Source organism: Mycteria americana, chromosome 3 (genome assembly GCF_035582795.1).
Source record: "Mycteria americana isolate JAX WOST 10 ecotype Jacksonville Zoo and Gardens chromosome 3, USCA_MyAme_1.0, whole genome shotgun sequence".
NCBI classification, from domain to species: Eukaryota; Metazoa; Chordata; class Aves; order Ciconiiformes; family Ciconiidae; genus Mycteria; species Mycteria americana.
This window is the reverse complement of record NC_134367.1, coordinates 60826295-60839594: the sequence shown is the minus strand read 5'-3', so window position 1 is coordinate 60839594 and position 13300 is coordinate 60826295. Positions and strand designations below refer to the sequence as shown.

The window sequence follows — 13300 nt, the reverse complement described above, 5'->3', positions numbered from 1 at the left end:
TAATCCTCAGTTTCTGGAGTCAGGTGATTGCGCACATATACCATTTTGGGTTTTTTAGGTTTGGTTTTTTTTTTTCCGTAATGTTTTAGTTTCTAGCCTTCACCTTTGTGAAGGTAAGCTTCAAAATGTTGACGCACACATGCTTTGAAGGCTCAGGTAGTACCAGGGAGCTAAAGCAAAGCAGTTGTTAGTATTTTACTCTTTCAACTACATGTGGGGTCTGGCGAGGGATTTTTGAACCTTTGACATTAGCGGTGCTGCATAACACTGTAACAGAGCAAGTAAGAGATGGATGTCGTTCTACCTCAGGGCAGACCAAACAGGCCGTATTTTCTGAGGCAGAATTGCCCTTAGCGTCAAGGCTGTGTTTGTGGGCCACAACCGAGCTTGTGCCTCTTGTGAAATGGCAGACTTGGGAAATACCTTGAGTTTGTTGTACTAGGGAATACATCTTGTGATGCAGAACATTTCCATTTTAAGTCGCACTTCCCTGGTGGTGTAACTGATCTTGCAGCTCATGCCCTCCTTAGATCCCCCATCCCCTGTGAGAAAGCCAGGCAGGACACAGGGCGACCGGACTTACCGATGCTAGTGCACTCCATGGTGTGATTGTTGGCTTCCAGCCCATCAGGGCACTTTTCAAGGCACTTTCCACTGTATAAGTAAAACCCACTTTTACACTTTGTGCAGAAGTTTCTGGTGAAGCAGGTATCACAGTCAGCTTTACATTCTGAAATGCAAACAGTAAACAGCAATGTTGTTGCTCTTTGCCACGAAACACCATGGGCTCTCTCACATATACCAGAATCACACAATTCTAGCAATGTTAAACAATCTTGAAAGGAAGCAAATTATATTTAGATCTTCTTCATGGCCAGTGAGGCCAGCCACAAGTGACCTTGGCATGAGTGAGGATTTAATAAGGATGGCCTGATGCTGATCGGCCTCACACTGCAAACGAAAGACAGAGCACAGCACATCGGAATAGCAAGATGCTGCTTCTGCTCGGCACTGACGCAGCGTAGGTACTAATTAACCCCACAGGGCACAGGTACTGGGCCAGTTCCACACTATCTATCTCCATTCATCCAGGAGAAATAAAAATATGCCAGAACTTAGAATCTGCTTAAGACTGTTTTGCCTCAAGAGCTTTTTCTTTTTTTAAATGACTCCCTGATGTTCAATCAGATGTCCTGTAGTATTTCATGTATTCTCTATATGACTACGCAAAGTGGCATTAGTGGTATATTTCCCGGTTCTCAGATATTTTTAACAGAAATACATGAAAACTGGTGTATGGCACAGCTCATGTCTGATACGCAAGGCCACACACTGCTAAAAAGTGAACAAATACTTTACAGTGTCAAGTTACTCTGTAAGACTTTACTCTGGGGTCTGTTCATTAAATAACTTTTATTACCAGGTAAAAACTGGGAGAGTTGCTGGGCCGTCGCTCTTATGTTTTTATATCACCTGCGGGATTAAAAACAGTGAATTCAACAACAAAAAGAGGAGTGGGGAGGACATTGCGATCTTTTCCAGTTCATTTGTTGTTCAAAATACATAGCGGGGACAAAATGTTGCCCGAGCGGTAAAGAATAGAGTGGGGTTCTCTGTCTCCCAGCCCGGAGGCAACGTGAATCAGTAACTTCCCCCAAGTCAGGCTGAAACCTGGCCAGCTGCTACAGGCATTTAGGGGACTGCACTGCCTGTGAGACAAGCTATAAAGAGACCAGGGCAAACCGCGTCTCCAAAGAATGCCACCTGCCATCTTCCCTCCTTGTCGCAGGGGTCAGGCGGATAAGGGCAGTGGGTTAAATGGTTCCAGCCACCGAGATTCAGCGTCCCTCGGCCCCCGCTCTTCGGAGCTGCCGCCGCTCCCTCTCGCTGCCGGAGGGCAGTGCCTGGCACCCGCCGGCGCTTCCCTTTCGCGTGGGGCTGCGGAAGAGGAGACCGTCACCTGGGTCCTAGGCAGGTCATTCGTGCAGAGCCGGGATCCCTGAGCTTTAGGCCGTTTTGTGATCTTTAACTTCTTTCTGGGGCTTATATGTACTGCACTACTATAAAAGAATTGAACAAATAAAGACACGGCCTGTCCGTCTGCTTCTCTGTTGACTTGACTCCTAAGGGGACACAGCGTTCAAGAGAGAAGAAACAAATCCATGCGCTTCCCCCTTCCCCAGCACTTACTTGCACACTTATTAATGTCGGGATACCGTGTCCCATAGTATCCGCTTGGACACGAGGAAAGACATACTCCGATCTGTTTCATGCCAATCCTCTCCAGAACAAAAAAGAGCCTGGGCTTACATGACAGGCATCCGTTGTAGTCAGAACATGTAGCACACCCTCCTTGGCAACCCTGGCTCACGTTAGGATGCACTGAGAAGACAAGCATTAAAACAAAAAAAATGGTGAGAGAACAAGATATTAGACAAGACCATGAAATAATGGTTCCTCTGTACTTGGAAGGGTGGACCATCCACCTCTCTGACAGCTCTTAAAGATTGCTTCATTTTTTCTTGTGTCTCTTATGACTTGACATTTCATTTCAGCGATTATTTCTTCTGCATAAAAATGAGAAGCTCAGCTGACGTGCTCACATCTTGCAGAAATAGCTAACAGCAAATTATATTTGAAATAGATTTTATGGAACAGCAGCTTCCTAGAGAACAGTTATTTGTCTTTTCGTTATTTTCAGTGGCTTTTCTGCCTTGTATGCATTTGGCTCAGCAGATAAATACATGTTCTCTTATCTTTGCTTTTCCTAGCTGGATGATTAAAAATCAACTTAGTGTATAATTTCCTTCATTGACTAAATGCCATTTGATTGAGTTCTGCTGTGCAGGAATATGCCCTTGTAAGATCTGATGCTAATTTGCCTTAATAAAAAGACACAGGAGAGCCATCCTTCTCACCCTCCTTCTTTCCCTGGAATGTTCTCTCTGGCATGTTTTTAATCTCTAACAATTACAACCTGATGTTCAGACTTAACTGTGGCATTTACCCCGCTCCAGTCCCAGCATGGAGCATAGGTAGGATTATATTTGCCTTTCAATTGAATTGTTCTAATTCTTCAGACAAGGAAAGGAAAACTTATTACACTCACTGCTTAAGACTATTCAGTTCTTCTTTAGGGGCTTGGGGGTAGCAGAAAAGAGGATGCTATTGCAGACTATCTTTTCAGTAGCAGACATTAATCAGTGTATTACTTCTCAGTGGTAGCGAGTAATGTTTTGCATCTTCCTGTACTTTAGAAGCTGTTACCTACTTTTAATTCCTTCTTGGCTGCATTCTTACATAGGAGTTGGATCTGAAAAATAATTAAGCATCGAATAGCTCCAGACCCTGTGTCCCCTCTTGTATGAAAAACCTAGGCATTTTTCTAAGTGTGAGCTTTCGTCTCTCAACCTGAGACATCTGGTTATATTTCATATGTAAGAGAAATCCAGTCCTCATTTACATTTATAAATCCAATTTGTAAATACTATTGGCTTCCTGTTCTGCCTTCTCCTCAGGCCAGTGATAATTTTATAAATATGCACGTGCCATACTTTGATTACCTATTTTAGTGTTTTGATTTTATTTTTTATCTGCAGACACTGCTAAATAGCTTGCATACACAATGAACTGGCTTTTGTCAGCTCCCTTCTGTGGATCCCTTGGAGGCACACCAGAAGCCCCTATGAATCCATGGCTTACAGGTTGAAAGCCACTACTCTCTGCTAGCTTAGGGGAGTTTGCCTGGTGGCAGGGAAGTTTGGGAATACCTCTGTACTTGTTCACTTACAGTTTTGGCAGAAAAGGCATGGGCCATGAATGGGAAAAGCACTCCCCTATGCTCTGAGGTTTCGATGACCAGTCCTGCAACCTGAAAAACCTCAAAGGGAATTCAAGTTCGCTTTTCCTCTTTCATTAATAGAATGAGGAATGAGGTTTATTTCTCTCAGTAGGGCTGAACACATAGGAAAGGACCAAACTTTGGCCCTGCTGTGGACAAACAATTTCACTGAGAGTATAAGAACCCAATTCTCTGTGCCCCCCAAGGCACTCACTTTGTAGAACAACCTGGAGGAAAGTGTTTTTACCACCAGGACACACCACTACTAGGAGAATAAATGGCATTCTGCTTAGTGAGAAGCTGCAACCCCAATTCAGTGATCAGATGTGCTTTCACTAGACTCTCAAAATACTGAGTGCTCAATAAGTATAGCATATTTTTTTCTGAGAAGATTCCAAAGATACAGAGTATATTCATTTTGAAATTAAGAGCCTGAAAAATTGGCTTTCTTTTTGAAGTTAAGTAAATGAAAATGTCCTTGTCTCTCTCTCCCCTGTCTTGTGGCTCTTGTATGAAGCTACTTTCAAAGGCAGACACAGAAATGTGATCTAAGAAGCTGACATTATTTAAAAACTGTCTGTGACTTTCCTTCATTAAGTCTGACAGAGGGAAGAAAAAGCAGCTGAAGTACAAAATATTTGTCATCAAAGCTGCTATATAAAATATGCATGATCACTTTTGACAGGAAACATATTATGTGTGAGCACCTGTGACACGTCATTATGGATAGGTTCTCTCGACAGAGAATACATTATGTGCAACTGCTCTGAGGTCAAGCTGTGCGTGTGAGCCCTTGAGACGGGCAATACTTTATTACCGAAAGATGATAATTCTCCATTACATGGGCAATTTCCATCTTCCCTTTAACTCCAAAAGTATTAAGTATAAAATAAAATGTACTCCTAGCCATTTTCACAATTTCTGCCTCCTTTCATGCATCCCAGATACATCTCATACAAATAACACAGCAAAAAAAGAAAGCCTGTAGTTCCAAATGGAGGATCATATTGTTAGTATTACGGAGCAAGGAGTAAGTTAAAATATGTAAGTCAAGCCCCATTTAAAGGCTGATTTCATGCCATGTTATAACTCAACGTGTGAAGCAAAACAAGCTCCTGTTCTTGGAAATGCATAGAGCAAAAGTCTCGTTGAAAAGTCAGAATTGACATTTTAAATGAAGACAGACATTTTTTCTCTTAAAAGCTATTAAAGGGATCCTTTTTTGATTGTCTCCTATTGTGCCTGGCATTTCTTTGAGCCCTGTATCTGTGTAATGAAACTGTCTCTCATTGCACTTGCTCTGAATACCAGGTAGACCCTTATTCTGGCTCAGGCAAGAAGCAAAGCGTGGACAGCAGAGCGCTCCAGAAATTGGTACTGTTTGAAAGCACAGTACCGGGCTTTGTCATTGAACCTGGGAGAAAATAAATGGTGGAGGAAAAATATTTGTGTCTAGAAAATGAGATAGCATGTTTGAAATAAGGCATCTCCAAGCTCCAGCTGAAGATCTCATTCTTGTTACCTCTCAGCCTCCTCCCCCTCCGGTTCAGATCTAGGCGTTGGTTCAGATCCATTGCAGGTTCTGATCCCTGCAATGTAGGGTCCGGTCCCTCCCCTCCTGTGGAGGCCAAGTGGGGTCAAAGGGATTCCGGAAGGAAACGGGGTGAACTCAGGCTCTGAAACATCTTTCTGCCACAGGGAGGGAACTTATCACTGCTGGGTACAGGACTGGCCCTTACTATTCCTCTCTCATTGCAGCCGGGTGTTAGCGCCTGCAGATCTCAAGCACTTCAGCAACTGCACACCATAACCACGAGAAAGCAACCAGAAGTTTTACCCCTTTTTCCCCCCGTATCAAACACTGTGAGCTCAGAGTTTAAGTGATGTGCCACAACAAGCTGGGAACATAAACCCCATCTGGTGAAATCTGGCCACAGTACACCCGGTGTAAGCATTGCTTCAAATTTCTATGCTTAGGTCAACAGTAGAAATGGGTAAGTAATGTATAGCTGCTTTAAGAAACACTTTGAAGTCTACAGGTGAAAAAGCACTAGGAGAGCACAGACCACTCCTGTTAGCCACAAGTTTTAGATGTGGTAAGTGGGGCAGAGAGAGGTCCAGTCTCTTGGCAGAGGGGCAGGCGCTGTGGCCTCGTGGGTTAGGCATTGGCTGCAGAACCAGGAGGTCTGGGCTTTAGCATTGCAAATAGGTCCAAGAAATGCTCTCACTTGTAACCACTTGGTCTTTGGTGCAACCTGCTCCATTATAAAAAGACAAATAAAATGAAATACAAAAAATTCTCCACAACCCTCAGAACTGACTTTGATGAGGATGAAGTATTCTATGCATGGGCTGTTAGGAGCAGTGTCTGCCATTAGAGATGACCCTACCAGCCATCGAGCAGTCTGCCCTCTTGTATTCAAACACTCTTTGAGCACAGTGGAATCCTGGATTCTCAAGGATGGAAAATACAGCACAGCAATGGGCAAAGCAAGCGGTGGGAGCACAGAGACCCACAGACAAGTTCTCCTCCATCTCTTACACAAGCGTCAGGCAGACCTGCTGACTCATCAGGTACAAAGTAGGTATGTGCAGGCTCGTGACTGGCTTTAGGACCAGAGTCCATCCCTCTCTTTTTCTTTTTGTAAAACCTAAATACTGGAGATCAGAGAAGACACTAAGTTAATCTTGAACTATTCTCTTCCCCTGCCTGGCTCTAAGCCCTTTTTGGCTTGGAAGCCTTTTTTTGTGCAAACTGTTTGTCCAGATATTAGTTTTAAGCCTCATTAGCAAATGAAATCACTGGGGATTTTCCTTTCTCAGAATATTTTCCAAAACCCTGCTCTGGAAACAATGAGTTGTGGTCTCTCTGTTAAAAAAAACAAAGTTAGGGACAAGGAGCTGAATTTGAATCTGAACTTTCAGTGACAAGATGATAGGACATTTTGATGGCATGCAGCAAATAAATTCTAAAATCTTTGCAATGAAATTATTCTATCAGTTTTACTTTATATATAGATTAAAATTTATGGGATGAAAAAAAGAAAATTAGAAAATGCAGGAGGAATCAAGGTGGGCGTCTGTTCTGACAGCCAGGGAAAAAGCTTGGGGTAGAAGAACAGTCTTTGCCCATTTTCTGCAGCTGAGGTGCACTGTCTCGTCACCAATCTTCAACAACAAGATGTCCATTTTGAGGCTTGCTCTTGAAATGGATGTGCTAGACAAATGAAATCCATCCCTGCTCGAGAGCTGCTGCTACTCCTGGTTTCTTGGGCTTGTGTGTTCTCACAGGAAATATTTCCACAGCAGAGCTGCTCTGGAATTTAGCTTCCCCAGTTGGGCTGCCCCTTGCTGCGAGACCCAGGCCCTGCCTCGGCTTTACCCACCACGCGGCACCCACGCGGGCACTCGCCCTTGTGGTGGTGGGGATTTGGCATGGGATATCCCATGGGTTCTCGCGTCACTTGATCGCTCCATGCGTTCACTGGCGTTCATTTCTCTCCCTCTCGCCTAGTGCGAAGCAGCTGCCTGTGGCAGTGGCCTGAAAAAAATACTTCATGTAAAGCAGAGCAACTCTTAATCATGCAGACCGTCCTTTAGGCAAATGCAAACAGCATTTGGCAGTGAGCTCTTCTAATGAGAAAGTCATTAAGGAATTCAGTTTGCAAACCGCAGCGTATTTCCTCAGACTCTTTCTTGGACAGCATTTTTCTGTGTGGAAATGCGTTAGAAGCGGAACGGACAATGGTGGGGCAAAAACACTGAACCAACATGTAGGCAACGTGCAGCGCGGAGCAAGGAAAACGCCCAGGAGTGGGACAGCACTGGGAGAGCGAGGACACATGGGTTTGATAAGTTTGTGTTATCACTGCTAAATAGATTGCCAGCTGGGCCAAGATGAAACCTGAGCTCGATCTTGCAGGCTAAGCTCTGCTTGATCACTTGGCCTTAAATCACCCACAGGGAAGCAAGGGACTTGATGTGTTGTGATGGGGTAGCAGCTGGGCTCCGCGGGGAAGATAGACCCATACACGTCAATTGCTACATTGGATTGGCCATAAGTTTTCTGGGATGCAGCCAAACCAGTGGTGATAGCTGAGGAATGTGGACTCCCCGACCAGCCTCCCCTGGATCTACAGGAGTCTGAGGTGGCCTTGAAAGGAGAGGCAGCTGCAAAAGGAGCAAAGAGGAAAAATCAGTCTAAAAATCAACTGTTAAAGGCTTAATATCTTCTGTTTCACTTTGTGATTTGTGCTTCACAAAGACTTTAAGATTTCTTTCTAAGAAGATGGTAACTCCTCCAGAGGTTTGCCTGACTTCAGTTTTACTTCAGAGCATTGCTGCCTTCTATGGTACAAAACACATAACAAAGAAGATCCTCAGGTGTCCTCCTGTGTTTTGAAGGAAAAAGATCCCATAAGGACTGAAAAAAAAAATTCCTTCAACGTCTGCCTGGCTTGAGAGAATATTTTCCTCCTCAAGAGGCACTTCCCATCTGAGGGAAAAGAAACCAACCTATTTTGTTCACCAAGTGTCAACAGTTCTAAAGAGCAACAGAAATATGAGTATGGGACTGTCCCACAGTCTCAGGGAGTATCCGTAACCATTTTGTAGTGGTGTCTACGAGCAAGGAGGCCCTCAGCCCAAATGGCCAAGATCTCACTGGGGAATGCCTCATCATTATTAAACACATGTCTGGCAAAGTGATCCTGAAAATTAAGTATACTGGCTGCCAGAACACATTTCCCCTGAATTTGGTTAGAAAGAGCATCAACAGGCTGAGAAATCTCACCAGGGGTGCAGAATTTTATGCAGTCTCCTAGCATCTTCAGCACAACAGAAATCAGCCACAGCAACCACAAATGGCTCCTTCTCATTCCAGAGAGTTTTGTAAATAAACTGAAAAATTCTTTTCATGGAGAGAGAAGGGAAATTGACTTTTTTTTTCCCACGTACTAAGGAGTACCACCAAAATTCAGGGATCCAGGAAGTTTAAGCAGTATAGGAACCGAGGAGGATCCTTGAGGCAAGTTGCCATAAGCACCCTGGCAGTGATGGTAAAGGTAGGACCAGGTCATGCAATACCTTCTCACATCAAGTTCTAATTCCTATAAGCAACTACAGATCTTCCTTTTAGGGTCAGCTGTAGTTGTTTCCAAGTACCCAGCCTTCAAGACTATCCATTATGAATCTTCTCTAAAAATGGAAAACTGAATTACATTATCTCCTCCTCATTGTCTAGATAAGATGACCTGTTATAGAAAGGAAAGTATGGGATCTATAAAGAGTAGTAACCTAACAGTTGTGTAACCTAATAGTTGTATAACCAACGTGTCATGACACTTGTCAGACTCAGCTACTTGCAAATAAAGCATCTGTGCTGAGATGAAAAAAGGAGGCATGAGTTTGGGAAAGAGACTATATTTTATGCCCATATATTTAGACAGTATTTTAATACAGTATTTTAATACTCTAATCCTGTGAGATGCCGTCATGGAGATCCCCAGTTGATTTTACACTGTTCGTATGCACACAGAACTCTCAAAACAAAGTTGTCAACGTCACCGTGACTCCCATGACTCCCCAATCTCTTCCCTACAAGAGACCCATACTTCTATCAAGTGAAAAAGCACAGCTGTATATTGCACGTGCTCATTCTTTGAAATACGCAGTCTTTCTGCTTGATGCTAGCGTTCCATCTATCGTTTATGTGTTTCTAACAAAGCTCGTTGGTGCTCAAGTTGTCCTGGCGGCAGCAGAGCCTGTCCCTCCATTTGCTTCTACTGTTTTGTTCCTTTAACATAGTGGAGACTTTTATTGGTGCGTATTACACAGATGCTCGTGTACTTCCAAGCTGTATAAGGATCACTCAGCTCATACTGTCAACATTACACAACTACAGTAGCATTTGCAAGTTTCTCGTTTCCCACAGGGTCTTTTGAGACCAGAGTTTTTCTCTCAAAGTTTTGTTTCAGAAACCACAGAAAGAACAGCAGGATGTAACAGATTTTACTTTCCATGCTGGGGACTAGGGAGAAGGCTTTAGACAGCAAAAGCCTATAATCCCATGTCGAAGCTATGATTTTCTACTACCATGTTTACAGCGTTAAAAAATTAATAAGCCAGACAGCAAGCCAGCCCACTGCCTTGGCGTTGCTCAGATGTGCCTTTGGTCAATTACTTAATATCCTCTCAATTTTGTATATTTTCCTAAGTGGAACTGATCAAAAGTTTGTACTGAATGAAATAATTTTTTCTGTGTAACGATTAAATTCATACCATACTGAAGCTAACTAAAAGCCCCAAAGTATGTTGTTTGCAGTGGAACTGTTCTGGACTGATGCCTGCAAACATTGAAGCAGAGCCTGTCTCTTTAAATTCAAGCCTCACATCAAGATTTGAACCCAGAGTATAGACACTGAGGAGTATCACAGTGCTGGAAGGTCTCTAAAAATTGGTTTCTACCATTTGGAACAAGGGGAAACTCTGATCTCAGATTTTCATAAAGGAAAAAGGGTAAATTCTCCAGGCTGACTGGACCATCCTTCTGTCAGTAACACAAAATACTGTCCAAAATTCCAAGTTTAAATTAATTGTTAAAATACTAGCTCTAGTGACTGCTTCTCTGCTGTAGTGCCGTGTAGCGACGCATACGCTATCAACACTCAGCAAATGCTGACCTAACTATTTTCACCTTTCCCTCATGCCACTGGGACCCATGCCAGTCAAAAAAAAAGAAGTTGAAGGTTTTTGAGTGCAAAGCATGAACGATATGATATGAAATCGAATTCAGCTCTGATAGAAAACAGACAAGAGACTTCATCACCAGTCAGCTCAGACTCACTGATGGAAGTCCTGGCCCACCAAAGTCAACAGCAAAACTTCTGCGAAGAGACAGCAGTGAGGATTTCACTAATTTGTTAACCGACATGAGGGTAGTCCCTGGTTCAGAGTAGAGTTATCTGATTTTCAGAGGGCAGCGTGATTGGATGGCCTGTTTTGATGGGGATTAAGTAATAGAGATTTAAGTAGGCATCTGATTCCTGAAAAACTGACTCAGTTCAACAGCTCCGCGTGCCTGGCTCTTCTTGTGAAGTAACTATGAAAGGCACGTAGTTAGGGCTTGTTTCATCGCGCCTCCCGCGCGCTGCCCTCCCTTTGAAGTCTGAGCCTTCCCCTCCCAACCGGCTTCGCTGCATCACACGCTGACCCACATGAAAGAAATTTAGCGCTCACACCAAGCATCATTCACTTCCCAAAACGGTAATACATCTAACATCGCTGCAGTGATACACAACAGGCAGTTTACAGTTGAGCTAAAGCCATGCTAGGAAGTAATTGAGCTGAATTATTGGGGTGCTGGTGATGAAATGAAGCCTGTCATCCATTTTGGGCTTAAGCAGGGATACAGTTCATTTTTTATATGGTGGTGTACCACCACTTCGCTGAGGATTTGCGCGCCAACCAGCTCGGTTGATCGCAAGAGAAAATGAATTAAAATGAATTAAAACTGCTTGGGTTTTTTTTTTTAATGTAACATCTGTAAAAGTATGCTCCTTAGCCCAAAACCAATTAACAGTATAACGCTGACACATCAAACTTTCCAGATAGATAGTTAAATTAATTGAAAGCTTATGCACAGGCTGTTTTTGAAAATAGAAGCTGCAGGCTGCGTGGGGTTGTTAGTGACTGTGGTAGCCAGCGGTCGCACAGGCCGGGCGAGCCCCGTGCAGCTGCGTGGGTAAATGGCAGGCAGCGCCATTATGACCCCAGTGGCCCGTAAGCCGGTCGACCACAGCTTTCCCTCTAAAGGTGGTTTGCCTGCAGCAGTCCTACTGCGTGCGCTAGTGGCACAAAGAGGTCCGGGCAGAGGCCAAAATGCCCCGCTGTCCCCTTGCTGCCACCTCCAACGTAGAAGACACCCCGCGCGGCTGCTGGGTCAGCTCAGGAGGACGCCGGGTCCGCTGTACCCCCCTTCACCTGCGCTCCTCCGGCTCAGAGGAGCCCCATGGCCGCCACCTCCCTTGCAGCCCAAGGCTGAAAGCTGCCAGGCTGCTCCAGCCTCTTGAGGGTGCCCGGGAGAGGATGTGCAGCAACCGGGAAATCAGTTTACTTGATTAAAGGTCTCTATGAATGTTTTGCTCTGCTCCGATGTCTGCCTGTAAGGGTCACACCTATAGGGAATCACAAGGATTTTCAAAAGTGGGATTCATGCAAAATTGCCATAAAATGCAAGCTTATGAAATGTTCCACGAAAGATTAAAAGATAATCTGTTTCACTTTGTTGGGAATACTTGGTTTCAGTTATTTGAAAAAAAATTTTGACAAAATTGTGGCAAAGCTTTTTTACAACATGTTTACAAAATATTCTATTTTCAGAGAGTGACGTCTTCTAATGGAATTTTGTTATGTTAATGATTCTCTGAGTGGCTTTAATTTGAAATAATAATAGTAAAGGTGATAAGGAATGGTAAGATATAGAATTTCAATTTAAAAGAAAAGGGAATTCTAAAGTAAAAATAAACAAACTGAGACCACCTATTGACAATACTAGGAAAAGAAAAACAAACAAACAAAGTTATATAATTATATATAAACCCAAGAATTAAATATCTAGGAAATTTAGGGCTAGTGTTATGAGTGTTATTAAATATTTTATAGGAAGAACTGTAAAGTCAAAGGTTTTGAAGCCCCGTTAATGTTTTTCTACAACAGCAAAAAAATACAAAAAAAAAGCGCCTTATGTGTCTTTAAAACCAGTTTAACTTAAACTGAAGACAAAAACATTTGGAAAGATTAATGGTTAATCTATAAATTATAACTTTTAGGGATAACTGGTTTTTATTTGTCTGATATATTATTTAATATTGCTGATGCACATCCAAAGTGATATCTGACACTTTTTATGCACAATTGACCAAGTGGTCTTAAAAATATACTTTTGCTAAAGTATTTCACCAATAACAATGGTAGGAGTCACATAGTTTGGGTTGGATCACAGCAGCATCCTGAAGGTGCATATTTAACCTTACACTGCACGTGCGAGTACAAATTTGTGAGACAACTCTTCCTACCCAACCTGCTGCACAACGAAGTGATCCATTTGCTGTTTCATGGCCTGAGAGAGCTGCTTTTTCAGGTGTCGGATGCCTTAGCCAGCTTGCAAAATGTCCTTGGCACTTTGCAGCAGTGCTCCGTTGAAGAACATTTTTCTAATAACTACGGTGATGAGGAAGAGAGGAGTGTTCAGTTCTGTTTTGTCACGCTGTAAAATAATTAAGTTAAGCTGATGCAGAATAAATGATAGAAATAGAACCCGTTACTGCAAATGTAAGTTATACCAACAATTAGTTAGGCTTCGGTGAAAACCAAACATCCCCTAGATATTAGAAAAACATGAAATCACAGCAGTTTATTTTTAAAGCATCCAATATGATGAATATTTGGCAGCTTGACTGG

The 13300-nt window shown here is 43.1% G+C and overlaps 1 protein-coding gene across 3 annotated transcripts in view; it reads right to left on the bottom strand.

The window, feature by feature from the left end:
• Positions 1–13300, bottom strand: part of RSPO3 (R-spondin 3) — a 64618-nt gene that overhangs the window by 25145 nt on the left and 26173 nt on the right. For all 3 annotated transcript variants that reach the window (XM_075498717.1, XM_075498716.1, XM_075498718.1), the window contains exons 3-4: positions 2191–2382; positions 584–730 (exon numbers count right to left, since the gene is read on the bottom strand). In XM_075498717.1, the coding sequence (XP_075354832.1) occupies positions 584–730; positions 2191–2382 (339 nt within the window). The remainder of the gene's footprint in view (positions 1–583; positions 731–2190; positions 2383–13300) is intronic.